Source organism: Saccoglossus kowalevskii, chromosome 6 (genome assembly GCF_978046115.1).
Source record: "Saccoglossus kowalevskii chromosome 6, keSacKowa6.1, whole genome shotgun sequence".
Lineage (NCBI taxonomy): Eukaryota > Metazoa > Hemichordata > Enteropneusta > Harrimaniidae > Saccoglossus > Saccoglossus kowalevskii.
The window spans coordinates 26528947-26556727 of NC_140646.1; the positions used below are offsets into that span (position 1 = coordinate 26528947).

A 27781-nucleotide genomic window follows, 5' to 3' on the forward strand; every position below is an offset into this window, starting at 1 on the left:
CCGTCTGTTGGCAAATATAGGTCTGCTCTTTTAAATGCAGAATATGGAAGCAATCAGATCCACAGTATGGACATTTATATAACAAATTTATGTAGAAAGTTGCCTAATGTATGCAAATTTGGTATTTAATATGCATGATTTTCAATCATAAACAAAAAGGTCTTTGAATTACCCCCAGAGCACCTACATTGTATTCACCAAGTTTTATTGTAATCTGTTAATAGTGGCTGTTATATATCACTGGAGCAGCTAAAAATTGGCTAATTATTATGCAAATTAGGTAATTAACATGCAAAGATTTCATCCAAATAATTATCAGGTATGCACATATCCAAGAGCACAATGTATCAAGTTTCATTATACTACCGGTAAATATGACCTTTGCAGTTATAACACAAAATAATTCAAATGTGTGTCATTTTATGTGTTTGAAACAAGCATGTGGTGGTGTACCCACATGTGGTGGCTGTGGCCATACATTTTGTGTAAATAAACCCAAATCTGACATTTGTGTTTTCTATATACAATAAAGCCATATTGAATACATATGGTTTTGATGCTCACTGTCGTATAGTAAAAATATACAGAAGACAGTTCCATTTCAAGAAGAATGTACTTAAAAATATAACGACACATTTCATTTAAAAATGTTGTAGCATATAGCATAACCAATAAATTAACATACATGTATGTCACTGAACCTGTCTACTAATGAACACAACCCATAATTCATTAAACCTTTTTACCACCACTTCCCTCTTTTAATCACAAATTCACAAAATAGCCAAATTTTTTGAGTAAAAACTGATTATTGACTCAATTTTTGTCTGTTGGCTCCAAAATTAGGGTTCATTTCCAGAAATATTGAAGAATTTAAGAAAAAAGTGCAGAAAAAATTGGGCAAGAAAGTCTGGTGGTGAAAAGGTTAATGTAGCCAATAAGTTCAATTGTTGAAACAAGGATGATGATCAATGATGTTGTGTACAACATGGATTGATTAAGATACAGCAAATTTAGTGATTCAAAATCTCCTCCAATGAAATGCAATGAACAATATCGACCGTTTCTTTGTTGGATTGCGTGTACATGTGACTTCTAGTTAGTGCATGTTACTGAGGACGGCACAACCAATATAATCAAGTCAACATCCATTTCAATTACTCTTTTATAAAAGATGCTTTCAGATAGACTTTAACGTTAATACAATTATTGCTTCTTTTTACAGAGCTATTATGGGTCAAACTGCATTGGGCTTTTCAGAAATGACCTCAAATAGCAATAATGGCTAAATTTTTGTTTTTGACATTAAAATTAATAGAAACATCATCAAGAAAGCAAAATTTAACCCAAAAGGCCATTCAGATGAAACAAGACACATTGTTTACGGAGAACTTGAATAACAGCTTAGATTCAGCAGCCATTCCAAATAATCAATCAATCATTGTAGATTGCATGTCACCAACAGAAGGGTGGAAATGACATCAACATTAAAAGGATAGATCCTCAGGCTTACATGCTAGATTTCCAACAGAGATTGTACCTATTCTTTAAATGTTCCACTGGAGAATAATTTTATGATCTTGTTTTTTAATTAAATTCTCAATATTAAGGACAATCAGTAGTAGCTGGAGTAATATTTTAATTCCTATTTATACCTTTTGTATGTTACAACATTATTGTATTAACATTAATTACAAGAACATGAATATGATATTATTAAAGATTATTACATGTATTATTTATTTATTTATTTATTTATTTATTTATTTATTTATTTATTTATTTATTTATTTATTTATTTATTTATTTATTTATTTATTTAGTGTTTCAGTTAATGTACTTGTATCCATTTATATATTTTCTGAAAGCTTTAATATAAGGGTACATAGTCACACATGTTTGTAATAATGATGAAGAATCTATAAAAAGATAACCGGTAATCATTATTAAAACCCACCTAGTGATTCTCAGCCAATCAAAATAATCTATAAATGTCCTCGCTTCCAGAGTCTGACTCATTTTCTCAAGTCAAATCTCTTTGTTGTCAGAAATTACTTTAGAACTTTTTATAGATCATGTGACATCCAAGATGAAAAATTGACTATGTTTTACTGCGCCGAAGAAGAAGAAACCGCAAATATTGGATCCAATGAGTGATGTGATGTTGGGTATTTGCATATATAAGTTTTAAATTAGATCATGAATATTCATAAGTTGACCATTATGCAGATCATGGATATAGGGTTCACCTGCCACAATAGATGATTTTCCGTTCAACTGCGAGATCTTGCGAGTTCCATGAAAGACGCGCATCAAACGTCTGCTGCAAAAATCAACGATTTGATTTTGAACTTGAATTTCTTTATTTCGTAGCTCACATCGACCGGCCGATCTTCAACAGAGGAATATTGCTTCCGAATACTCTCACTTAATCGAAATTGCCTATCATCAAATGTGGACAGCACATTATTAAGCATGGAAATGTCCCCCGAAATACTTTCGCGTTTGTCGAATCCCACGCGATGTTTGACGCCACTACGATGCTATGACCTTTGTTTGTCCTGTTTTTACGTTCGATTTCACGCATAATGAGTGATTCTCGCAGTGAACGGAAAATGGTCTATTAGTATGCACATTTTATGATATATGTAAACAATATTTAGGAATTTTGAAAGTTCAATGCTCACTATAACTTATAATTGCATGTATTCCATTTAAAAATAGGGGAATGGTCTTCTTTTTCCCCATTACAAATTTCATTCAAAATTACTGACAGGAATCACTAAATAGCATCAAAAGTATCAGAATTTTCATAAAAATATATATCGACCGGTATACAATATACATGTTTCAGGGGATGGTACTTTTCTGGTTATACATGTATAGTCATTTCCATGATAAAATGTCTCAGCCTGCAGCTTTTCGACTCAGTGTACAGTGTATTTTCAGTGTACAATATTTTCCAGAAGAGTCAATGTATGAGGGCTTTATCATATACTTTTACAGTATCACCTCAGGACATGCACTCACGCTAGATCACTAAACAAGATGAAAAAAAACTTCAATAACAAATTGCATTTTGAAATCTTCTTAGCGAGCAAAGATTCCAGTCTTGATGACTACAAATGTTGTTCTTATCATTCTCTGTTCGTAAATCAATTATAGGAAAAAAATATGCAAGACATATATTTACAAATTATTGCTGTTATTGCTGTAGAGTACGACACTTTTAATTTGAACAGTTCCACAAATGTATCCATCCTGATAAAAGTACTAAGAGGTTATCACAAGGATACCGCAAAGTATGAACTAAGGCAGTATGGTCTACATATAACAGAAGTCAATGTAACTTTGTACTGCTTTCAAACATAATTTGCTGGATCTTGTGAAAACCATATTATGATACATCTTTCCTCTGTTTGTAGTAATAATTTAATAAGAATAACAGCCAAAAATGGCAATGAAAAATATTTTGCACTGCACAAATATTTTCGCTCAGTGACGGGATTCTATTTCTGCCACATGCTTATAGCAGTTCTGTTTTTTTGAGAGAAATTAGAATAAAGTATTTTTCTTGTGTCTGTATATAATTTGTATTTACATTTCCTTTTGCAAACACTAAATTTTGAACCCTGATGTCTATAGTTTTCACTTCATTGTCTACGTGCACTTCTCATTTTAACCAAATGATGCCTTCTAATTAATTTTTTTTTTTTTTTGCAACAATTTAATGTAGTTGCAATTTTTATCTTGTTCTTAAACAGTTTCTGTCTCTGTGCAGGATAACATACAACATTTTCAAGAATCTGGTTGCCATAGAAACATTAATTTTAGAACTGACTTTTCAATATACAAATTGTCGTGCAATTTTCATAAGGGCTGCTCGTAACAGTATCAATCCATCAAATGTTATTGTGTGTCTGGTTGCCATGGGAAAAAAAAATTAGGAATGATTTGTGTCTGGTTGCCATGGGAACAACAAAATTAGGAATGATTCTTCATGGACGATGAATGTTTTTTAGGAGGGGGGAGTTGTCTTTCAAAAAAAAAAGTGTGCAATTTATCAATTTGTAATTGAAACAACAAATGTTTAATAGATTCTTCATTATTGTCAAATATAGTCTGATTTACTGAGTAAATAAACTACTCAAGACTCAATTTGTTTTTTTAAAAAAGAAATTGGAAGTTAAATGTGTTTTAAATGTCAGAAGAAGACAATTAGAGGTATTAGTGAGGATAAACAGCTTTGCAGATGTTGTGGAGGTCTAAACTTTCAAGTACCATCTAGTTATCAATGTGCCACACATTTTCATGATAATCCTTAGCATATTGTTCGAACTCTGATCTATTTCCATTCAGGTCATGTACATTATTTTTCTGTACATCATTTTCAGTATGATACTACTGACAGAAGCTGTGATGAAAGCATATGGCATTCCTTGGAGGGGAGCATATTTATAAGCAGGCTTAAGCAGGCTAAAGCAGACCAGCGTTTCCATGGATGAAAGTAGACATGTTTTCTTGGAGGGGGGCTTAATTGTTATGTTGAAGCAGACCTGGTGTTTCTATGGATGAAAGTAGACATGTTTCCTTGAAGGGGGGCTTAATTGTTATGTTGAAGCAGACCTGGTGTTTCCATGGATGAAAGTAGACATGTTTCCTTGAAGGGGGGCTTAATTGTTATGTTAAAGCAGACCTGGTGTTTCTATGGATGAAAGTAGACATGTTTTCTTGGAGGGGGCTTAATTGTTATGTTGAAGCAGACCTGATGTTTCTATGGATGAGAGTAGACATGTTTCCTTGGAGGGGGGCTTAATTGTTATGTTGAAGCAGACCAGCGTTTCCATGGATGAAGGTAGACACGTTTCCTTGGAGGGGGGCTTAATTGTTATCTTGAAGCAGACCTGGTGTTTCTATGGATGAAAGTAGACACATTTTCTTGCAGGGGGGCTTAATTGTTATGTTGAAGCAGACCAGCGTTTCCATGGATGAAGGTAGACACGTTTTTTTGGAGGGGGGGGCTTAATTGTTATGTTGAAGCAGACCTGGTGTTTCTATGGATGAAAGTATACACGTTTCCTTGGAGGAAAGCCTAGTTATATGTATGCTGAAACAAGTCAGTGTTTCCATGGATGAAAATAGACATGTTACCTTCGAGGGGGGCTTAATTATAATTGTTATATGTGGGTTGAAGCAGAGAGGTGTTTCTATGGATAGACACAAAGCCCGGAGGCAAGGCAATTTAATTGTCAGGCTGAAGCAGACCAGCCTAATTATAATTGTTACTGGTATATGTAGGCTGTAGCAAAGCATCGCTTCTATAGATCCCTGGAGGGGATCCCATTTTATTGTTACCAGCAGACCCAGCATTTCAATGAATGAGATACAAGTAACTTTTATAGAATATATAGTGGACATGATTCGGTAATAGTTGTCTTAAAGTAACTATTCAAAATAACAAGACTTTCCAAGCAATTGACTCTCCTTTTGTAGCTTATGAAGATGAAGACTCAATTTTGAATAGTTATTACTGAGAGCATTATGCTTAGCAAATCATCTGTACTGTATTCCCTATTTATTGGTCTTTGGCTGGTTCACGCCTTAAGTGTCATGGTGCACCAAGCCACAAGAGGCCGGTAACTAGTATCGAATTTAGCATTCTGATTGGTTCGTCACTTTCTCGTTGCTTGTTCTATTTCCCTTGGTTATTATACCTGATGTCATCGCTTAATTACCCTCATGGCCGTTCAGGGGTTTCCTTCTACTTAATTGGGCAAATAAAAAAATGTTTCTTTTGTTATCAATTTGTACAGAAACAGCGAGAAATGCCAGATTCATCTCAAATATTAAAGTCCTTCCTGGCAGACTGTATGGGCAGGGCGTTATTGCAGTAATGAAGACTTATTTACGGAAAGCGAATATTAGAATGTTTTCAAATTACATCACTTGGTCATGTGCCTTTGGGCAGGAACTCCAGCCCAGTGGAACGATATGGTGATTACTAATTACCTGTGTTCTACTTGCCATTCACAAGGAACGCCGGGAACCAACGAATATTGGTCTGAGCAATTCCACAAAGACCAAGTTATTTATTACCTTACATAAAGGCACCTGCAGTTACGACAGTTAACGAGTAGCAAATAATTAATTACTTACTAGATTGAAATCACAATAATAAACAAAATAGTGTAAACAACATAACCAATGGTATCCCATAATCCACTGATGCAATCCCAGGGATTGACAGCACTCTCTTTAGTTTAGGGGAAATCACAAATCTGTATATTAATAACTACTGAATAATTAATGTTTTTACAGCATGCATCCTATAACCCTCAGGAGCCGAATTATAATAAAACACATTAGCGTATCTTTTAATGGATCAATCATCATACTTTAGGAATATGTCAATTTGTAATATTCACATTGTGACAAATCACCTTGCACAAATTGAATTGATTGAGTATTCATACGATATGAGATACATGGATGGAATTTAAAGCATTTGTTGTGTTTAAGTATGGGACGTGGTGATGTGCAACAATGTGCAGGTAAACTGATGCTCATACAATTACATTTAATATCCAATTACAGGGTGCTTTATGCAGCGATCTATGCAGTGGAGAAGAATATAGGCTGGAGCTCACAACTAAATACTAATACCCATTTTTTGGGTTCACCAAACAACATTAACATCTATTACATTAATCTAATCAGGACAAATCTTAAAAATAATTTTGTTTTGCACAGTCAAAAGATGGTATTAATGATGAACAAGCTAGAGAGCGTCCTATGAGATACCTTAAAGCGGGAGGGTCGTCACCTGCGCACGCACGGGAATCAAGTCGCAAGCGACAATAACAACACACACTAAAAATGCAAAAGATCATGGGCAGACAATTATTTGTAAACAATAACACGCTATGGCCATCTGACGCATGCACAGGTGACGACTCCCCCTCTTAAAGTACTGTATTTGGATGCGTTTCTGTGAATAAAGAGATGTGGCTAGTCAGAATATTTTTTTTATTGATAAAAATACATTAAATACAATGTTTGGTATGCTTCTATTAGAAATGGATTATTAATAGAGCATTTACTGTACATTGTATTGACTCCATTTCAAGCCTATGTACTTGTGAATATCCATGTAAAAAACGGTTTTCCATCTCGTCATGAGGAAAATTGAAAAACAGTGCAGTGATTAAAGATTATTTAAAGCGGGAGGGTCATCACCTGTGTACGCGCGGGAATTGAGTCTCAAGCGACAATAACAACACAAGCTAAACGCATGCGCAGGTGACGACTCCCTCGCTTTAATACCACAACAAGTAAATATATGTTCAACATTTTACAGTTATTATATAATGCTTCTGAATACCTGCATTAAAGGTTGTTTCGAATCAATAATTCATCCTCTGAAACAGAAAACAAACATTTCCCTATTCTACTTTGTGATGCACTCTACAGTATGCAAAATTGCAAAATATGTGCGAGGTGTAGGTTTCTAATTGAAATATGTGACGATGTGAAACAAAAAATGTCAGCATCAACAAGTTGGTGATACATAAAATCAAATTGGAACAAATATTTGGAACGTATACATGCACCTCTACTGTAGATGCACTTCAAATAGAACAAATACATCATCTTGAAACATTTTCTATTGTATGACTTTTTTTTATCTCAGTTTTTTTTCAAAGTCTATTTCACATTTATGATGAATTTATTTCCCATGGGATTGTAACACACTTGAGAGCACTTAGCATTCTGATGGGTGGATAAGACTTATAGTTACAACAAAGTGAAGCGTGATGACTGCATTTACTTTTCTTATTTTTTTCTGCGTCTCAGGAGACATAAACGTAGGAAGATTACAAGAAGACAGAGTAATAACAGTTAGCGTGCATTTATTCCTGTCACTTCTATAACATCATACAACCTGCTGCACTTCAATGAACATGTTAGTTATTAATTTAGAGACGCAACATTTATTTTGAAGCATTTATTTTTAATCCTTTTTTTGTTATTTTTAGACCAAATGAACTTATGAAAATGCATAAAATATTTATAAAACATTCACCTCAGAAAATCCTTGCACTTCATTCAAATCTTAAGAAGATACTTTCATTGGCTTAGAGAAACATTTGAATATGCAAATTACCCATGAGTCTTTGCAGGTTTCCTTCAATCATTGGTTGATTTATTGTTACATTGTATGCATCCCTGATTGGTCAAGTTGTTTTAATCCTAATTTGAAATTTATCAAATTTGTATATAAAAAAACATTCATAACTTCATTATAAAAATTTTGAATTGTTTTAATTTACATTTAAATAAATGTTATACCAAAACAAGCAGCCTGTCGAGTGTTAGCAATGCACATTTCAATTAAAGAACTGAAGATATCATTAGAAAATGAACAATATGTATAGCAATCAGACTTGCTGTTTTCAACAAGAACAAGAAAAATATCACTTTTTACCAAAAATGACAAAAATATTCATCAAAATTAGATAATTGAAGATATCAAACAAAATGAACAAATTTGAGAGAGGTTCACATGTAGTACCTATTTGTATAATATCAAAGCAATCGGACTTGCGGTTTTTAACAAGAAACCGAAAATATCACTTTTTACTAAAAATGACAAAAATATTCATCAAAATTAGATAAATGAAGATATCATACAAAATGAACAAATTTGAGAGAGGTTCACATGTAGTACCTATTTGTATAATATCAAAGCAATCGGACTTGTGGTTTTTAACAAGAAGTCGAAAATATCACTTTTTACTAAAAATGACAAAAATATTCACCAAAATTAGAGAATTGAAGATATCAACATGAAATGAACAAACCTGAGAGGTCCACATGCAGTACCTATATATGTAATATCAAAGCAATCGAACTTGAGGTCTTCCCAAGGTACATATACACCAAGTATCAAAGCAATAAGAATTATAGTTTAAAGAAGTTGAAAATGTAAAAAGTTGACACGGATGACAGACGCCGATGGACAATCACTCATATAATAAGCAAGGCAAAGTTGACAGCGGAGCTAAAAACGTGCTAATCACATGACCATGGACCACAAAAATATTAATTTGAATTTTTCTGATATTTTTCAACATTCAATATTGTTTTTTGTGCTGAGCCTGTCAACGCAGGCCTAACATGATTCCAAAGAAGAGTGGGCGGTGTAATTTTGGTTTATTTTTCTTAAATTATGCATACACAGAATAGCAATGACATTTCAAAAACCATAAATACTTATAAGGGCCAGACCTAAATTATCATTTAGCGCTGTTCAACGAGAACGCACCCACACACTTCCATTCAGCAAGGTACATAACAATAAAGAAAACAAAAAATGAGTTTGGGACAGCTTTTTCTTCTTAATATATAAAGCAATAAATATTCCATGCTATATGAGCTTTATGTTTTGTATTTTATAAATAGATGTATTACTGAGCCTAAAAGACTACTAAGGCATAAATTGAAATAAAACAACCAGACCTAAACTTATTATAATAGCAAGCAAATTACCATACCTAGAAATTAATTCTTAGTATTAAAAACACAGCATGTCAACATACCACGGTTGTCTCTTTGGAATTTACGGTCCTGTTCAAGGGTTACTGGGTAGACACATATTATCTTTATTTATAGAGATAAAAACATGCGATGAATACAAATAAGCATGACCATAACAACCCTAACCAAATTAGATTTTTGTAGCATTGTACAGTAGTTATGGAATGTTATAGTATTTGGTGGTTGTGGTGGTGGTGGTGGTGGTGGTGGTGGGTGCTTTATAATGATGTAATTTACCCATTCCATTGCGTGATGTGTATATGTTCTCATAGAGGGTGTGCTCCTTCTAAATCTGCCTCCGCCCTTAGTAATTTCTGTTACTCATGTTGTATAACTACAGTATATTCTATAAAGTATACATTTTGGTGATAGAGTCAAATTTTCCAAGTTTTTGACAGCCCCAAAAAAATCTGCATCACAAAGTTCATTTACATGTAGTGTTAAATTAATCACTGATCTTTCACAAATTGTGCATCCATCTGATTTTCTTATATCTTTTAGTTTTTTCCAATATTAACAACATAGAGAGATAAGAAAGAACTCCCGTGTGCTGAAGGTATTAGAGGCTGAAGTACAAACAAGGTATACTGTTTTTCCTTTATTAGAAACACATATTCAATACACATAAAGCAACAATTGTATTTATTACATGCAAAATCATTGAAATATGTCTTATTTTGACCACAGACTTGTCTTTGTCATTTATATTAACAGTAAACACATGTGCTTATAATAGAGCAAATACAGCATTCAAAAAGCAATGAGTAGTGTGGTTCTAAGTAGCTGCATGTATGGTTTAACAATTACCGGTATAAATATTTAATGAATTAATGACCATATATGATGACTTGATATTTTGGTCATATATCTTATCGGACAACAAAATTATAACTCCAGATGCAATTTCCCTACCTGCAACAGTACTTAAAAAATTACATTTATGCATGGAGGTCACATGACCATATATTGTCATCTGATTCATATCATTGTCAGATGCCTTCATTAAAGCACTGGTTGCATGCGACTGCAGCAGTGATTAGTATATTACAGTTGAGCATAATAAGAAGGACACATGACATTAATAACAGGTAATTAATATGCGTGGCATCTATGTACCAAGTTTTATTGAATCTGATGAGTGGTTAAGATATTGGTGAAAAAGTTAAATATTAGCTAATGAATATGTAAATTAGGCTATTAATATGCACAGATTTTAACCAAAAACTAATCAAGCCCATTATTCCAGATCATCTATGTACCAAGTTTTATTGAAATCTGTTTAATAGTACGTGAGAAACATGTACATGTATACCCATTCCTAATACAGTAATGCACCGACCTCCGGTACGTGCATCCTGTTCACGTAACATTCAAATACTTAATTTTAGTCACTTCAGGCGCAAAAGTGTTATCACCGCACAATGAACGAAAAAGTATGCATAGCTCCTTTGTTGTCATTTCGGACTGTTTTCTCTCATGAAATTATTACTACAGTAGTAGCAGGGAAAAAGATGTATGATAATATACTCAGTATGCATCAATTTCCACTACATGCTGGTCGATACGATCACCGTTCTTCCTTCATGCATACTTAGCGGTATTCTTGTAATTACCTCATAGTATTAGATGTACGATAGATACATATATGCCTATGGCAATGGCAGCATTTTAAGCTGCATAATGAATGCAATATTACAACCACTGCCCCTGGGTATCACACATAAATTTGATTCACTAGACAAACGACCTCACTTTTGTATTTCAAGACTCCACTGTCTTGGTATAATGTCTTCTTCAAAACAAAGTTGATACTTTTCCGAGATATTAACTATTTTCCATGGTTATTCCCACAATAGTAGTGTTGACACTACATGAAGTACGGGGTAAGATTTAAGCTAATCTCATATGTTTCCATATCGGATAGACCCAAATGCGTTCAAGCACGGGAAGAATCTTGTTAAGAATATACCGGTACAAAAAATCTTCAGTCATTTAACTATAATTACTAGTACAGTAACTAGGAAAGTATATATGATAGTTCTACGGTTATAAAACAATACCAAAGCAAATTCAGAAGTGCAAATTGCAGAAAAATACTAAGTAGCACAGATCGAATCTCGTCATCAGTTCTCTTTATATGTGTTTGTGTTGATATTCATGTCAGAAATGGCATACCGAAATGAATAATCATGAATACAATAGTAAATCTTCCAAATGAACATTGAATACAGTGGCGTTTTGGGTGCTCAGCCAGAGCTAAGCATTCATGCACGCTTCATTAGCCAGTGCTAAGGATCTGGATCACGTCAGATATAATCCGTACTTGCTGTTTCTTAGCTCGTGGCTAAGCCTTCACACGTGTTTTCTTAGCCCGAGCCAAGGAGCTTTGCATGAATGCTACTTATGTTCTTGCATGACACAACCATGGTACCGGTAGTTTATTTGGTTGTTGCCAATTACAATTGTTATTATCTTGCTACAGATCTCATGCAGGTCAACCCATGGACTCTACATACCAACTTATACAAGCATTTTTTTAGAAGTTAAAAGTAGCATGTAAAAAATATTTGCTAGAAATAGAGAACTTAAAATATCATCACAAAATGAAAAAATTTACAGAAGTCCACAAAGGTACCTACATAACCAAGTATCAAAGCAAGTGAGCTAGTAGTTTTCAAAAGGAAGTCAAAAATATAATTTTTTACCAAGAATGACGAAAATAGTCAAAGAACACCTGTATGAACAGCTCCCCTCTGTCTTCTTCGATGACAGCGGAGCTAAAACATACTGTCTTTCTGTAATTATAAATATTAACTTTATATGGGGTGCTTTGTTTGTGAGTAAAAAAGACGCTCAACTTGTTATTTGCAATTTTTAATAATTCATATTTAAAGTCATTTATTAAAACATGAGTGTGACTGGATACACTTCTTTTCAGTTATTATTAAATGTACTATATTAATCCCAAGGTCCCTTATAGATTATGACATGGATTGTAGGAAAGTTTCAAAAAAGTGCAAAAATATATGGTACCTCAGTATATTTCAGCGGAAACAAATTTCTGGTGAATTATGATTATTACATATTGGATTAAATATTATTTGAAAAAGAATGAACAAAATTACTTGAGTCATCCCGAGCGCAAGTGTTTAGTGTTGATGCAATCATGACAGACATGACAGACAGACATGTAACATGCTAAAAGAAACAGCTTATCAAATTTATACTGTGCATTGACAAGAGATTTTTTTTTCAACCCCCCAAGCATAATGCCCTCCAAAGTTCAAATGGTAAACCTCTTAGTGATGGATTATGGGATACATGCATGTCAATAAACCCCCTGTTATACCAGTATTGGAAGGCAGCCAGTGTTTATCAACACAACATTCCACTTATGTAAAAGGTATGTGTCTGTATGAAGAGGAATGGTCCGTGCACATAGACTAAATATATTATCAATTGATGACACAGCATATAGTACTTTTCCAAAATTGCATTTTTTAACATAAAAAATCTTATAAAAATCTGAGAGAGGTCCACATTTAGTATCTATATATGTGATATCAAAGCAATCAGACTTGCGGTTTTTGACAAGAAGTCGAAAATATCACTTTTTACTAAAAATTACAAAAATATCCACCAAAATTAGAGAATAAAAGATATCATCATGAAATGAACAAATCTAAGAGAGGTCCACTCAAAGTACATATATACCAAGTATCAAAGCATTCAGGCTTGTAGTTTTCAAGAGGTCATCGAAAAAGTAAAACATTGACATGGACGACACCGACAATCAATCATATGATAAGCTAAAAATAGTTTAAAAACAAAAAAATACTTTATGATATATATATGAAATATACAAAGGTGTGTTTACTGAATAATTATTGTTGTTTCTGTGTCATTTTTAATTATAGTTATAAAATTTTCCTGTCATTTGTACATTGTAAATGAACCTTATTTTTTTACAGGATTCCACATAAAATGTAGGATGAGGTGACATTAAATATACAACTGGCATTGTAACTGTTGTACTGGAAAACATGATAGACATAACAACACCTCAACTAAATCTCAGGAAATTAAAAGAATCACTGTATATGCAGTTTTGCAACATTTTATGTTGATCTAAACAGACAAAATTTATCATCGCTTACAGATTTTCCATATATTAATACAAGTCAGACCACATAAAGAAACAGATTAAAGCTTACATCAGAATGATAAAAATCTGGAGTAGGTAGACTCCATTCCTCAATATTTCATTTGAATAGATGAATTTTCAGTTCACTGCGAGATCCAGCATACTGCGCGAGAGAGACAAGGGCCGAACATTTAGTGCAAAAATTGAAAAATGTGATTTTAAATTTCCTTTTGTATAGCTCAATGTCAGAATGCCGATCTTTGAGGAAGGAATATTGTGTTGAGATACCATTACTTCTCCAAAATTGACTATCATCAAAAATGAGAATACCCCAAAAAATGTATTTGTTTATTTTTTTTTTGTTTAATTTCGCGCATAACACAGATCTCACAGTGTGAAAAATGTTCTTGTAGCATTTTGCATCTTTTTTCATTTTTGTTTTGTTTTGTTTTTCTGTATCATATAAAAGAAAACTAATAATGTCAGAAGAAAATGTAGTGACTGGCTCTAATTATTAAAGATGGACACTTCCCCCAGATACTTGTAGGAAATTACAATTTCCGATTCCTATTCAGTACATAAGTGAGTCTTCAATACACTAACTATGACTGCAGGGGAGATGTTTTTTGACATATCATGTTTCTCTCTATAACTCATACATGGTATGAAGAAAAGGCTGTTTTATTAGTTTGTGGAACATAATTTTTTTTATTCTAAGAGATTTCAAGAAACGATAAATAATTAAAAATTTAACTCATGAATCTATAACAATTTGGAAGAATTCTGATCGATTTTAGATACTCCATATCAAATATTTAAGAATCTGAAAATGTGTTGATGTATTCCAGAATAGATTATTTTACCGTTCTTTATCTTAGTGTCATCAAACAGTACGTCACTACAAGTAGAACATCGACAGAAAAAAAAAAAAAACAATCCACAAACTTACCAATCTTTGCATAGCTAGCAAAAAGCACCCATAAGGATATCAGGTAAGGTGTCTCAACGTGCCACCAGTTCAACTCTGCAACAGGGTATCTTTCGTATGTTTCGCCATGATGACCGTCGGCGTCACCATCCTCGCTGCGACTTCCAAGTTCATTGTCATCAGAGTCCGTAGTTGGTACGACATGGTAGACGACGCCCCCTGATGATGCATTTTGGACAAGTAATACCTCCCGAGCAGAAGCTACAGCAGTGTGACCCAAAATTAACATCAACACGGAAGCTAAACACTTCATATCCAGTTTCACCAGAGCCATGAGTCTGTTCACAGCATCTTACAAAACGAAAACAGCCACCGAATGTAAATATACAACACGCACGACGAAAGAACTTAGTCCATCATGAGTGAAATAACAATCCGATACGTAATCATTGACTTAGGGGGCATTTGTTTAGGTTTTTAAAAAACATAACTCCTTAACTTTGTCAACTGGTAAACGATTTGGCGCTAACATTTGTAAAAGCTTCACTGGAGCTTGTTCCGGAAACTTGTTGAACGCATTTTGCGTTACTAGTATATACTAATAGCAGAATAATATTTTAGACATATATCGACAAATATATGTTGTATACTTAAATTTTCCGAAGGAAGTTTTTTAAAGCTTGCCTAAAAAGAGTGGCATGCTTCAACGCTAGATGGCGCAACACAGGTAATTCAGCTTACAATAGTCACAAAACTGAGAGCCGGACAAGGAGGCTTGTCGAGGCTGATATCTGTGCGGCGACTAGTACCCATGTCATAATAACGCTGACTCAATGGAGGAAGTACATGTGATGCAAACAAATTTGTTCCCACCAAATCAGAAAAGGAATGAGTGAGCACTTGTTTGTTCTTATGAAACTGATCGAGACCCACAGTTGAAGGTGAATCTTTTCATGGACATAATTTGTTGTTTGTTTCGCATTTTCTTTCATGCATTTTTATACCACATTTTGTACAGTTTTAAATGAGTATTAAATCTAATTAGTGGGGGGCTATTTTGCTAACAAGGATTTCCCAAATTTTACTCACCACAAATTTCTATTTTGATTTATAAAAATGTATATTTATAAAACGTTTATATTGACTGCAGCATTATGTCTTACTGGAGCATATGTTTTAAATACATTTGTTTATTTATAAGCAAACTGTTAATTAAATTTCGAGTTAAACAAAACAAAAATATATATGTTGCCTGTAAATCAAAGTTTGGTTATTTAAAGTTTGAGTTACTGAATGTGGACGTTCAGCAAAAACCAAAATGTACATTGCTCGTAACTCGAAGTTCTGTTAACTGTTAATTGAACATTACACAAAAGTGGGCGTGGTTTCAAAAATATGGGCGTGGTCATTTCTGTAACTCAATGTTTTCGGAACTCAATGTTCGTAACTCAATCGCATCTCCTCCAAAACAAGACCCACACCCAAGACCAATGGCAGAGGTGGGTTAAACATCAGTCAATGCTTAATACTTGTTTCCAGAAGATGCCGTTCCCCGAAACTACTTTCTTAATGTTATTTAAGTTTTTTATTGAGCAAAATATGTTCGTATGGAGTGAACAAGGTCACAAAGCTTTGTCCTTTCAAATAAATTAATATTGTGTTCTATTTCCTTTGTTTTTCAGTTCATTGTAGCATGCAATGTTTTATAGTTATGCACACAATATGTAAACAAGTGCACAGTCTGAACCTTTCTCCTTCCCAGAGTTTCTTGCAGTTAGAACACCAAAAATCTGTCTGCTACCACACACAGCCATTTTGTGGTGAAATGCCACAAGACTTTTACTATAAGTAAACTTGGCATGTTTTTTTCATTATGCGGCTTTCTTGTTGCTTTCTTCATACTGGTTAAACAAGTTTTGCAGTATGATATGTTATTAATAGCTTATAAAGACAATGTCTTTGCTGTTACTAAGGTGTATTTCAGTTCTTCTAGCAGATCATCCTGATATTAATCAATTTAAAGGTCTGTAGACCTGTGGATTGCCATATGGAGAAATATAAACAAACAAAAGCATGTTGTAGTATTGATAGCTAACTTGTCTAAATACCACTCAGTTTGTGCTACTGAAAGTCAAAAATGAGATTTTCACTCATCTAGCATCTACCAACCGCTTTTGTTAGATTTGCAAATCAAACACCAGCATGGCTATGTTTTATTGAAAAGTAATACCACCAAGACGTATCAATCAATCATTGACGAGCATAAGATTGTGCGGTGCCAGAGATATATTCGTAGAAATAGAACTCTTAGCTTGGCTGGTTGCTGCCTCAAGTGCCATGGCACACCGAAAAATAGACACAGAGAACCAGCAAGAAGATTGGGCATGAACATCCCTAATGTTTATGCCTCGTCGTCAGAGGACGCTGTTTCCTCAAACTACTTTCTTATTGTTATCAAGTTCTTCCTTGAGCAAAGTTTGTTCTCAAGAGGTAAACAAGATCACACAAAGTTACCCCCTTTTCAAATAAGTTGTAGGTTTCAGTATAAATTATTTTTGTCCGAGTATTTCATAGGGTTGTAGCAAGTCAATCATTAAAATCATCATACAAACAAATTTAGGATGTGTGGTGGACTCTACTCCAGCATTTGTAATCGCTGCCGCCGGATCTTTCTCGCATTTCATTACTTCCCCCACAGCGCAATATTGGATGAGAAGATGGATCTTCAACAACATAATGTGTGGAGCAAAGCCAAATACATGTACATTATAACATCTAGACCTTTCTTTAAATCCAATATGATGCTGTGGGGGATTTATTATTGTTGATATAAATCACCACCATCAAAATTGAACAAATTTACTTCAATGTTTTTTTTTTATGAAATTAATTCACTCGTGGTTCACTGGTACATTATTATGTGGTAATGTAAAACCGTGATGATAGTGGTGATTTATAATAAACATGTGGTAGGCTCTACTCCTAGCCCTTGTAATTACTGTTGCTGGGTCTACTGGTTGGCAAGAACCGGTCATTGACACCCAAGATAAAATAATGGTATTTTCTGCTGTTTACAGGCATCATTGTAACAGCAGATTGCTGATCAGTTAGGCACATTTTTTGCAAACTGATTGGCAAAATTGTAAGCATATCATTTTAAAAGTTGACATTTTACCCACCACTTTTCAAGAAAATACAATCGATATGTAATTTCATATTATTTTATTACTTATAATTTCCTTTTTTCAAAACAAGTTCAAATATAAGAAGAAAGAATACACACAAAGTCATTTTATAATGAATATCTATGATCATATTGTTAATATGAGATATTTGTTAATCTGGGATACATAGTCTATATAATCAAAGCATCAAAAAACCCACACATTTGTGAACCTAGCCTAGAACATCTGCTCATTCCTGAATTCCTGACAGTCACACAATGATTATGAAGAGGGTTAGCTGATTGAAGATATCAATGAATGCAAATGTTTTTCTAAAATACACCCACAACACCATTCCAGAAATGTACTGAATAGATGCACATTTGCTACGCTATTATTTTGATACTGGATTTTAAGACAAAACCACGCTTGAAGTGAGCGTACATTCTAGGCTAAGGTTAAAATACAAAAAAAGAAAAGTAGTTATGTGTGATGAATAAGTGACATATTATGTCATGAATAATATATGTAATATCAGTAACCAGTAGAGCTCCCCGATCCTATGTTGTATACATTATGCGCAGGTACTTTACTAAAGAGAGTTAACCCTTTAAATGCAAATTTTGTATGCGTATTTCTGTAATTTTTTTGTTTGTTTTGGACTATGTGTTCATATAAATGGACAGGCTGGCTACAGGTCTTGATATAGCCCCGCTGTTAATGTTGCACATTTTGCAAGCAATCTGTATCACAGTATGGGAAAGAAGTCCTATGCACAGAGTGAATGGAAGGATTCAATGTAGGAGATATTTGTAATAATACAAGTTAAGAATAGCGTATTAAACAAGAATTCTATTAGGTGGAAATAAATATTTTAGGATGCACAAAGTAGAAGCCATATTATCACTTAATGTCTTGTATAATAAACACATTTTTTTTCATAAACTAAGCATTAAAGTTATTAAATTGTTCATATTCTAAAATATTGTTTTAAAATTTGACATTCACACACTGATTAAATAACGAAAATATGTAGCCTGTTTATTTTTAATGTGGGTCGGTTACCGAAAAAAATTATGGAATTCATTTTTTGATCCAATATTGAACTTTTGATGGTTTTCTTTATTTTGGGAAAGTTTACGAAATTTAATTTGGCATTCAAAGGGTTAAGCTGCAACTTTTACATACTACATACCATTAGCAATAAAATAACAGTCAAAATTTAATTCAAAATAAAAGAATGCTTAGGACAAAAATATACAGTTTTGATAAAATATCAAAAGAAACCTAAATAAGAAAATCCATCCCGAATATTGCAAAAGATAAATATTAAAATGTTAAATAAGTGAAAAACTGGTACTACTAAAATACAAATTTGCAAGGTATTATTTTTCAATATTTTGTTAATATTTAAAAAAAAATATTCAATTCTTTGTCTTATTTTTTCACAAGTAAACATTTTATTAATGATCCTTTTTTTTTTTTATAAAACTTGTTATGAAGAGAAGGCTAAAAGAACTTGAGCAAATCAGTTTTAAATGAATCCACTCTTCAGTATAGCCATGATTACTAGTAAACTTGTAACCGTGTGTATAATACACATTTAGTTGGATTTTCACTTTTCTATGGATATATATAGATTATAATTAGATTTGAATTTCAATTAAAAAATTAATGTAAATTATAAATCTTGTTTTCGTGAATATAAATGCAGAAACCTTGGTTGAAAGACAGTCTATGGAGCGCCCTCTATGGAGACTTGTAAATATTTACTGATTATAAACGCTGTGATATTAAGTCTCAGTGTGAGACGTATATTTACAAAACCAAATTAGCAAATTATTGCACAGAATCAATCACCATATTTGACTGTTTACCACAAGAATCATAGATCAACTCAGATTTATTGTAGTATTAAACAGCATTTTCATTTCCATTCATCTGGTGATATTCTTCTTAAAAATAACTGCAACAAAATATCGTATTTTTTTTTTCTTTTTCACTAGTTAGCAAGTTCTAAATGAAAAAAGCAGGAAGGGATGGAAATAGTGAATAGCAAATGTTATATAATCTATTTAAGACAACAACAGGGGGAGAAATGATCTGTGATTTAGTCTTTATCTATACATCATCTGAAAGCTTAGGTATAGACGAATACAGTAGTGCATATGTCGTACTAATGTGTGTCTACAGGATTAAGCGTAGCATGTCTGTAGTTATTTAATCATAGACAGAAAACAAAGACAGATTCAGAAAACTCAATTTTATAAACTCTGAATCACAGATCAATTTTTAACATGTTGTTGCTATCTTAAGTAGGAAAAATAGAAAAACAATACCTAGCAAAAAAACACGCACATGATCCTATTAACAGCGTTAACATTTATGAACCTACTCCATAAACACACAGGAACGGTAACACACAGAATTCCATGATTGTACATGTACAAAACAATGTACACCTTCTTGCAACATTTACGGTTAAGCTGGCAACTCGTGTACACATTTTGTAGTACATTACAAACAGAGCAGCAACAACTACCTGAAGCTCCTTGGGTAAGCAATGTTTTATTCAAGTCGAGTTTATGGAGCAGAATCAAGATCTTCTAAAATCTAGTTTAGGTCTCATTTACCATGCATTATTAGTTATTCATTATAAAATGAACTAAAACAAATTTCAAATTTACAAACCTGAGTCATTGATTTGTTATTATGTTACTATTTTCAGATATAATGGTATATTTTCATGATTTTCTCATTATTCTATGAAAACTGAAAACAGTCAAATCATCTCAAATAATGGCATCAACACGCGTTACATTATTTCAGTTGAAAAGTCATATATATATCAGTGATGAATGAAATGTGATACCGGTACACAGACAGGTATACTGCTGCAGAATACCAACATTCAGCCTGAAATAACTATGTAAAAACAATACATGCCATTTAGTGCATAGCTGAATTAGCAGTATATTAATGTAGCTAATCTTATTGTAATATTAAACATAGTGAAGCTAAAATGAGAATTCTCGTTTAACACTCCACCTATACCATTCATATCGACATTCATGGCAATTTTCAGGAAGTCACCTTGTGGCAGTATACTCTGCTATTATAAGCGAGTCTGTCTTTCCAACACATGTACAAACAGACTGGATTAGATGATATTTGTATATTTATGTAGCGCATAAATCAAACCATAGTCCTGTTATAAAAGTGCTGCAATGTATTCATTGTAAACATTCACATACAAAGTAACAGTGAGAATGCCGAGTACAAAACAGGAGTTGTACATGTAGATGTCAATGCAAAGTTACATATTAAATACAGTTTACATACAACTGTGGTTGTTAGCCATGTTAATTCTTCCATCTTTCCAACGTGGATTTTCTTTTGCTAATTTTAATATAAATTCTGATTCTTACTGGTTATGCGTTATAAAGAAGATTCAGCATTAAGAGGAGTCTGACCATCAGACGAACGAAAATCCACACGTAGTTGGTCTTGCGGATAATCATCTTTATTAGACATTTTGATATCAAGATCTGCTGGTGTTGATGTTCTTTGGGGTACAAGTGGAGACATTTCAACTATGTGACTGTCCTTCTTGAACAGTGGGTTGTCTTCACCTTCTGAATCTAGCAAATAGAAAGTGAATCAGATTTGAAATATTTGCAGTACAATGAAAAAAAGCAACAGTTTGCGTTGTCTTAATTACCACAGCCTTTATAATGTATATTACACATACTGTAACTAAAATAACTAATTTTGAACATTTTTTAATGAATTAACAAAGAAAATGTGAAAGTTCACAAATGTCTTGATGGTTTCTGTAATTCAATTCAAAGCTGCAATATACATCCTATGAATAAACATTGCTATAGAGAAAGACAAATGCATGAAGTCGAAACACTTCCAATAACAAAATATCATTAGGAATATAGATAGCTGCATTAAATATGCGCTTTATTGCTAGCTATAATGCTTGGAATAAAATGCAAAGAAATAGGATTATGAAATAACTATGATGGCACAAGCTGTTAGTCAGGATGTATGATTGATTATGACTCTTTCACTCAACTTACAGAACAGTATCTTCAATAACTAGAAATATAAATGTGCTATAAATTTGAACCACTCATTACAACAAAAGAATGCCACCTGTCTTCAAATCACTACAGTTTTGGAAATTGATTTATTTTAAATTGAACCATTCCAGTTATGTGGACGGTTCTTCAAATGTGTTTGGACAAAAGAACACCAATTGTCACTACTAAACGCAGAAAGTAATAATCTAAATTTGAATCATTCATCAATATTATCAGAGACATTGTAGACTGCTCTGAAAAGTAAACTGCTAAATTATACAACTTCACTGCATGAATATTAACTGTTCCAAATCTAGGCTACCTAAGATGTTCAATAATAGAACAGACACCAGATATAAAAAAAATTGAAACTAGAAGACTGGTTCAAAATCTCCGTTTTTAAAGTCTTAAATTTTCTTCCTTTAATTGTGTTTTGGTATCCTGCATCACAAACTGGTCAATATTATTTTCTCACCCGAATATTCGTCTTCCATCAGATCCAACAAAGGTGTTTCATTTAAAAGAGCCCTAGTATTCAAGTCTGGTAGAGTGTTCCTGGATCTGGCATGTTGCTCATACTGCTGTTGATGCTCTATACAAAAAACTTGCAAGTCAGCAGATTTTTTTTTTTTTTTTTTTTCAATTATTTGTGAATTAATTGCGACTATCATGCAAACTTTAACAAAGAAAAAAAAATAGCAAACCAAAAAATAAAACTATAAATTGAAGGAAATCACAAAAGGAAATCAAATTAATAAAAACACTTTACTTGCGTGTCAAACTACAAATAACTGCACAACAACGCTAAGCATACAACACAAACAAATACTGACTTGATCAGGCGATACATTCCAACCATTAGTATGACCTGCATATTATTTTGAAACAACAATAACACTAAATAAAAACAACACGTCTAGAAACAAGTATTTGGGCAATGAATTGGGAAAATTAAAACAGATTTATTTTTTCCTAAACTTTCACCAACATAGGAAAACATGTACAGTACAGCAAGTATGGCAAAGAAGCATGGTTGAATAAAATAGTTAGTTGTTATATGAGTAATGAAAATTACATCCAGAACCACCACAACAAATTATGCCACCTTTTACACACTTACCAGTAAGCTGAAAATGTGATGGTTTGTCATGATGACGATGATGATGATGGCGATGATGATGATGTCTACCATCTGGATTACTTGTCTTGTCTTCATCAGCATTGTGTCTGTGTCTGTGATGATGACCAGAACGGTGCTTACGTCCTCCACTCTGATGCCTATGATCGACATCATCTTTGTCATCATCCTCATCCTCTACATCTGCATCTGCATCACTATGGTGATGGTAGTTATGGAAGGCTGGGATGGCATGATCATCATCCTCAATAATTTCCCCATGAGGTTGTGCATAGGTTAAGTCATCATGGTGAACCGGATCAAAAGTATGATGTTCAATATTTCCCGGATGTTGACCGTAGCTTCGCCGATCTATTTTAGGACTCGGAATAGGTTTTGAAGCTTCACCACTGCCAATTGAAAAAGTAATCCCTGAATCAGATTCATCACCTCCCTCATCGGAAACAGGTTTCCCAGGTGATGTGGGGTTGTTATCCTCATCTTCAGAACCAACAGGTGTACCAAACTGCCCATAGGATTCTGTCCTAGCTCTGTCTGAAAGTCTGGGCTCACTGTACTGCTTCCAAGGAAGTAGACATTCGGCAGCTGTTGGAACAATCGGCTCTTTAGCTGTAGTGGGGCCATCCATTTCTTCATCATAGTCAGCACCTGCATCAACAAAAATAACATTATTATTATTATTATTATTATTATTATTATTATTATTATTATTATTATTATTATTAAGATAACAAAGATACTTCTAACTTCACTATTTTTGTGAAGTTGCATTTTATTTCAAGCCATTATTTTCATGCAATTTAAAAACATGCTTTAGAATATAAATATCAAAAACTTTGTGATGTATAAATGAGGTTCACACATTGCCATACAACTTTCAACACACATTTTTCAAGACATGTTTGTGATATACAATGTAAATAAGAATACATGAAAATCAAACCAACATGAATGCCAGTGAACATTTTGATTTGCCAGTCGGCCAAATGAGTACATCAGTAACCTACTATGAGTAATATTAATATCAAGTTCAATGAAACCGACCCAGGCACACCTGAAGAACAGTTGAAGACACGTTGAAATGTTTTGAGATGAAAATGACGCAAATCAGACGAAGGTCAACGAAATGAAAAACAAATCAATGTGCATAAATATACCATTATGTACAGTCATTGTACCTCCTTTGAACAAAATTAGCCCATGCATGGATAGACGCAGACACTAAATGATGTGATATAAAAATTTAGGCTGATTAATTTAAATTACAATAAAAGATTATTAGATTACCGGTATACGTTTTTATATATATTTTACGTTACAGTTCTGAAACTTGAAATGAGTGATGATGTATTAAAGCATTCTTTATCACAGAAATCATGCATTGTCCTAAATATACAGTTGCTTCATCAGCAATTTGTTTCTAAAAAAAAAAACGCAATGTGCTGGCAGCGTACATGTAGATTTCACACACCAACTGTGAGCATTAGTAATGAAAAAATGTAATAATGGCGACATCCAAGGAAAGCATCATGAGACTGTGGAGATGAAAGCAAGCTCAGATGCCTTGAACACATACCTAGAGGTAAATCAACTCCAGCTATTATTGATACATTTGCAGAGTCAGTAGTGTTGATGTGATTACGCACTGTCACATGCAGTGCATCTGTAATAAGTACGTTAATCAGTACAGATGAAAATTAAATGTACCGTATTTGCTCTATTAGAAGCACATCTTCAATGGAAGTGCATATAAACCAGCATATGCTTGTTTTGTATTCGAGATAATTAAAATATTACTTATTTTTCCCTCGACTAACACACCTGTACTTAAGAGCATGTACTTCTAATAGAGAAAGGTATGTGCATAATTTGATATTATAAGATATTTTACTCTGCTGTGCATACCAATTACTAGTGATATTGATACAATTTAATTCGCATGCATTTTTGGTTGAAATCTTAAATGCATATGAATGTTATAACAATACCATGCAATTATCGCAAAATATGCAGTACATGCAGTACAGCAATCATATCGCCCAAAGTTTCCCTACTGCGAAAGTGCATACTATGAGGTTATTATGAGGATATCTCAAAGTATGCAGGAAAACAGTACAGCGGGAGTATTGACTGACGCGCAACGGAGGCCGATGCGATGACATACTGTCTGAGTGCATACTTTGAGGAATCCTCGTAATAACCTTATTATACATTTTTTCCTTCCAAGGATACACACTGGGAATGCCGAAATTCAAAATGTTTAGAACAGAATCAGCGAACTTCTTTGTTCTGAGCCCGGCCAAACCCTGGTGGCAGCCATGTCAGTTTTTATTATTAGAGGACGCTTATGTGAGTAATCATTCCATATTTTAATTCGCATTTCCTTATATGGTAGGATGAAAATACCCTGTAAAATACTGCAAAATTACAGCATGCTGTACGGCGACAGATGTATAATAATCTGTGTTATTCTTGTGATAACCTTGTGATTATTAATAATAATAATATTTACATGTACAACCTTTTATGATATGGTAAATTCTAGATGTACAATAATGAATTATATCAAAGCAACAATATCACTAACAGTTTTGCTGAATCCTTGAAGGCGAGTGTCTTTAACAAGTACTCTCCTCAGCATATTAATATCTAATTTGCATATTGCTTGGGCAATACTGAGTATATGCCTGCAACAGAAAGGGGGAGGGGGCAAAGTTTGCCTCAGTTTTTCATAAGTTGAATATATATATATTATTTCACTAACATTAGCATGTTTGTCAATGCGAATAAACATTGATATACATGTATTTCCTTCTTGCAGTACATGGTAAGATAAAGAACCCAAAACTCAGCAATTGTAATAATAGAAGTCATATCTATTTTTTTGAAAATTCCAAGCACGGCATTTCTGTAAAACCACCATGCTTTGAAGGCCTGGGAAGAACACTAAGCAACCAAATGTATTTGACGTTCATTTCACTGAACACGAGAACTAGTAAAATTAAGAATAAAAACAAAAGTTTTTACCTGGAGTAGCTGAAAATATTATACCACCTTCTTCATCAGAACTATTCTCTTCTTTCAGTGTTGGCTCGATGTGAAAAGATGGTGGATCATCTATATAAAAAAAAAAAAAAAGCATACTTTTTAAGGCAATCATTTTTTAAGGTAACAAGACATGCCACAGTTCTGTCGTTTTCATTAAAAAAATATATATTTATTAAAGTGCATGTATACATATCTGTATTGATACGTGCATCGAATATCTCAAATATCTCTATTTTAATCTATTACGCAAAAAATTTGAACATCCATCAATGAATACCTAAAATAAGGTTCCACAAAGGCCTGATATTGTTTATTCTGATTGACACTTGATACATCCATACATGGACATATACATACATGTTGGTATTATATTGGCCTTTTTTTACCCGCTTTGCCCAAGGGGGCCAAAAAGCTAGTGACATGCCAGGAACCTTCATAAAATCCTATATCCCATGGTTAATAATAGCACAATATAACAATTATTAACAATGACGACGACGATGACAACGACAACAATGACGACAACAGACATTTCCCTTAATAAACCTTTCCCTTCCATCTTTGACGATACGAACAAGGTAATAAAACTTACCTGGGAATGGAATGTCCATACTGAAACTAACATTTTTATGTGGTCCTTTGTGGTGATGATCTTTGTGTTCTTTACGATGATGATGATGACCGTTGTGATGTCCAACGTGGCTATGATGAGAACTATTACGTGATGGTCTATCATCTTCTGAATTCAAACTGTGATGAGAGGGTCTGTTAGCCATCCTAGCTTTCTTTTTCCTCTGTTTCATCACATGCCTCAAATGTAAATGAACACTTCTTCGCAGTAGATGGTCGTTCTTTTCAAGTTCAGCATCATGCATATTATGCCTATTCCTTTTGTAGCAGCTCTGTTGTGGACGGAAACATATAAGAGTGGCTAGTCAAAAATAATATTTTTGTTTTGTTTTTAATAATTAGAGCTTTGTTTTGAACAATGTTCATCAAAATGGTCATTTTATAGAAACCATATCTGTATCTGATTGTTCTATGGAAATTTCATTATTCTTTTTCGTGGATTCTGCAGTTAGGACACATTTTAAACTACACGAAAAAAAAAAAACTACATTTGGGGGAGGGGTCAATTAATACATGAATGATAAATATGTTCCCAGGTGGAAAATTCTGTGAAGCAGTTCTCTTTCATTACACAGAATGTAGATAAAATTAACATAGTTTTTTCTGTATCTAATAAAAACACTTGTAGGTATTACATGTTTTTATTTCAACCCTAGTACTTTAAAAAATGAATTAAAAGAGAATTACAGGCAAACAACATAATGCTCCCAGATAAAAGAGCACTACAAATGTAGAAAAATGCAATTTACAATGTGCAAAAATGATCAATCTTAAACATTTAATTACGCACACAGATAAGTATGAATGTTAATAGAACAACTTTAGATTCTAACTGATCAAGTTTTTCTTACTGAACATCAAAACATTGGTTAACAGATTTTTCTGACCATTTAAAAATTCAATGTAACAGTTTCTCTCATACTAGTAACCTATTCACATGAAAAATTGTCACGAATGTCAAACATTAAATCATGTTTATGTTGTATGTCGTGATGGTGGCGTTTTGTGTTTGTCTTACGGCGATAGATAGGCAATGTTGTT

At 33.3% G+C, this 27781-nt stretch overlaps 2 protein-coding genes across 2 annotated transcripts in view; both read right to left on the reverse strand.

Moving 5' to 3' along the window:
- The window catches only part of LOC102803957 (sodium/hydrogen exchanger 3-like), a 70629-nt gene extending 55626 nt beyond the window's left edge, over positions 1–15003 (reverse strand). The window contains exon 1 of the mRNA XM_085500642.1: positions 14691–15003. Coding sequence (XP_085356768.1) covers positions 14691–15003 — 313 coding nt within the window. The remainder of the gene's footprint in view (positions 1–14690) is intronic.
- Positions 15004–17874: 2871 nt separating this feature from the next.
- The window catches only part of LOC100370587 (sodium/hydrogen exchanger 3-like), a 50599-nt gene continuing 40692 nt past the window's right edge, over positions 17875–27781 (reverse strand). The window contains exons 10-13 of the mRNA XM_002741628.4: positions 26703–27012; positions 26090–26179; positions 23045–23710; positions 17875–21474 (exon numbers count right to left, since the gene is read on the reverse strand). Of these exons, the coding sequence (XP_002741674.2) occupies positions 21272–21474; positions 23045–23710; positions 26090–26179; positions 26703–27012 (1269 nt within the window). The 3' untranslated portion in view covers positions 17875–21271. The remainder of the gene's footprint in view (positions 21475–23044; positions 23711–26089; positions 26180–26702; positions 27013–27781) is intronic.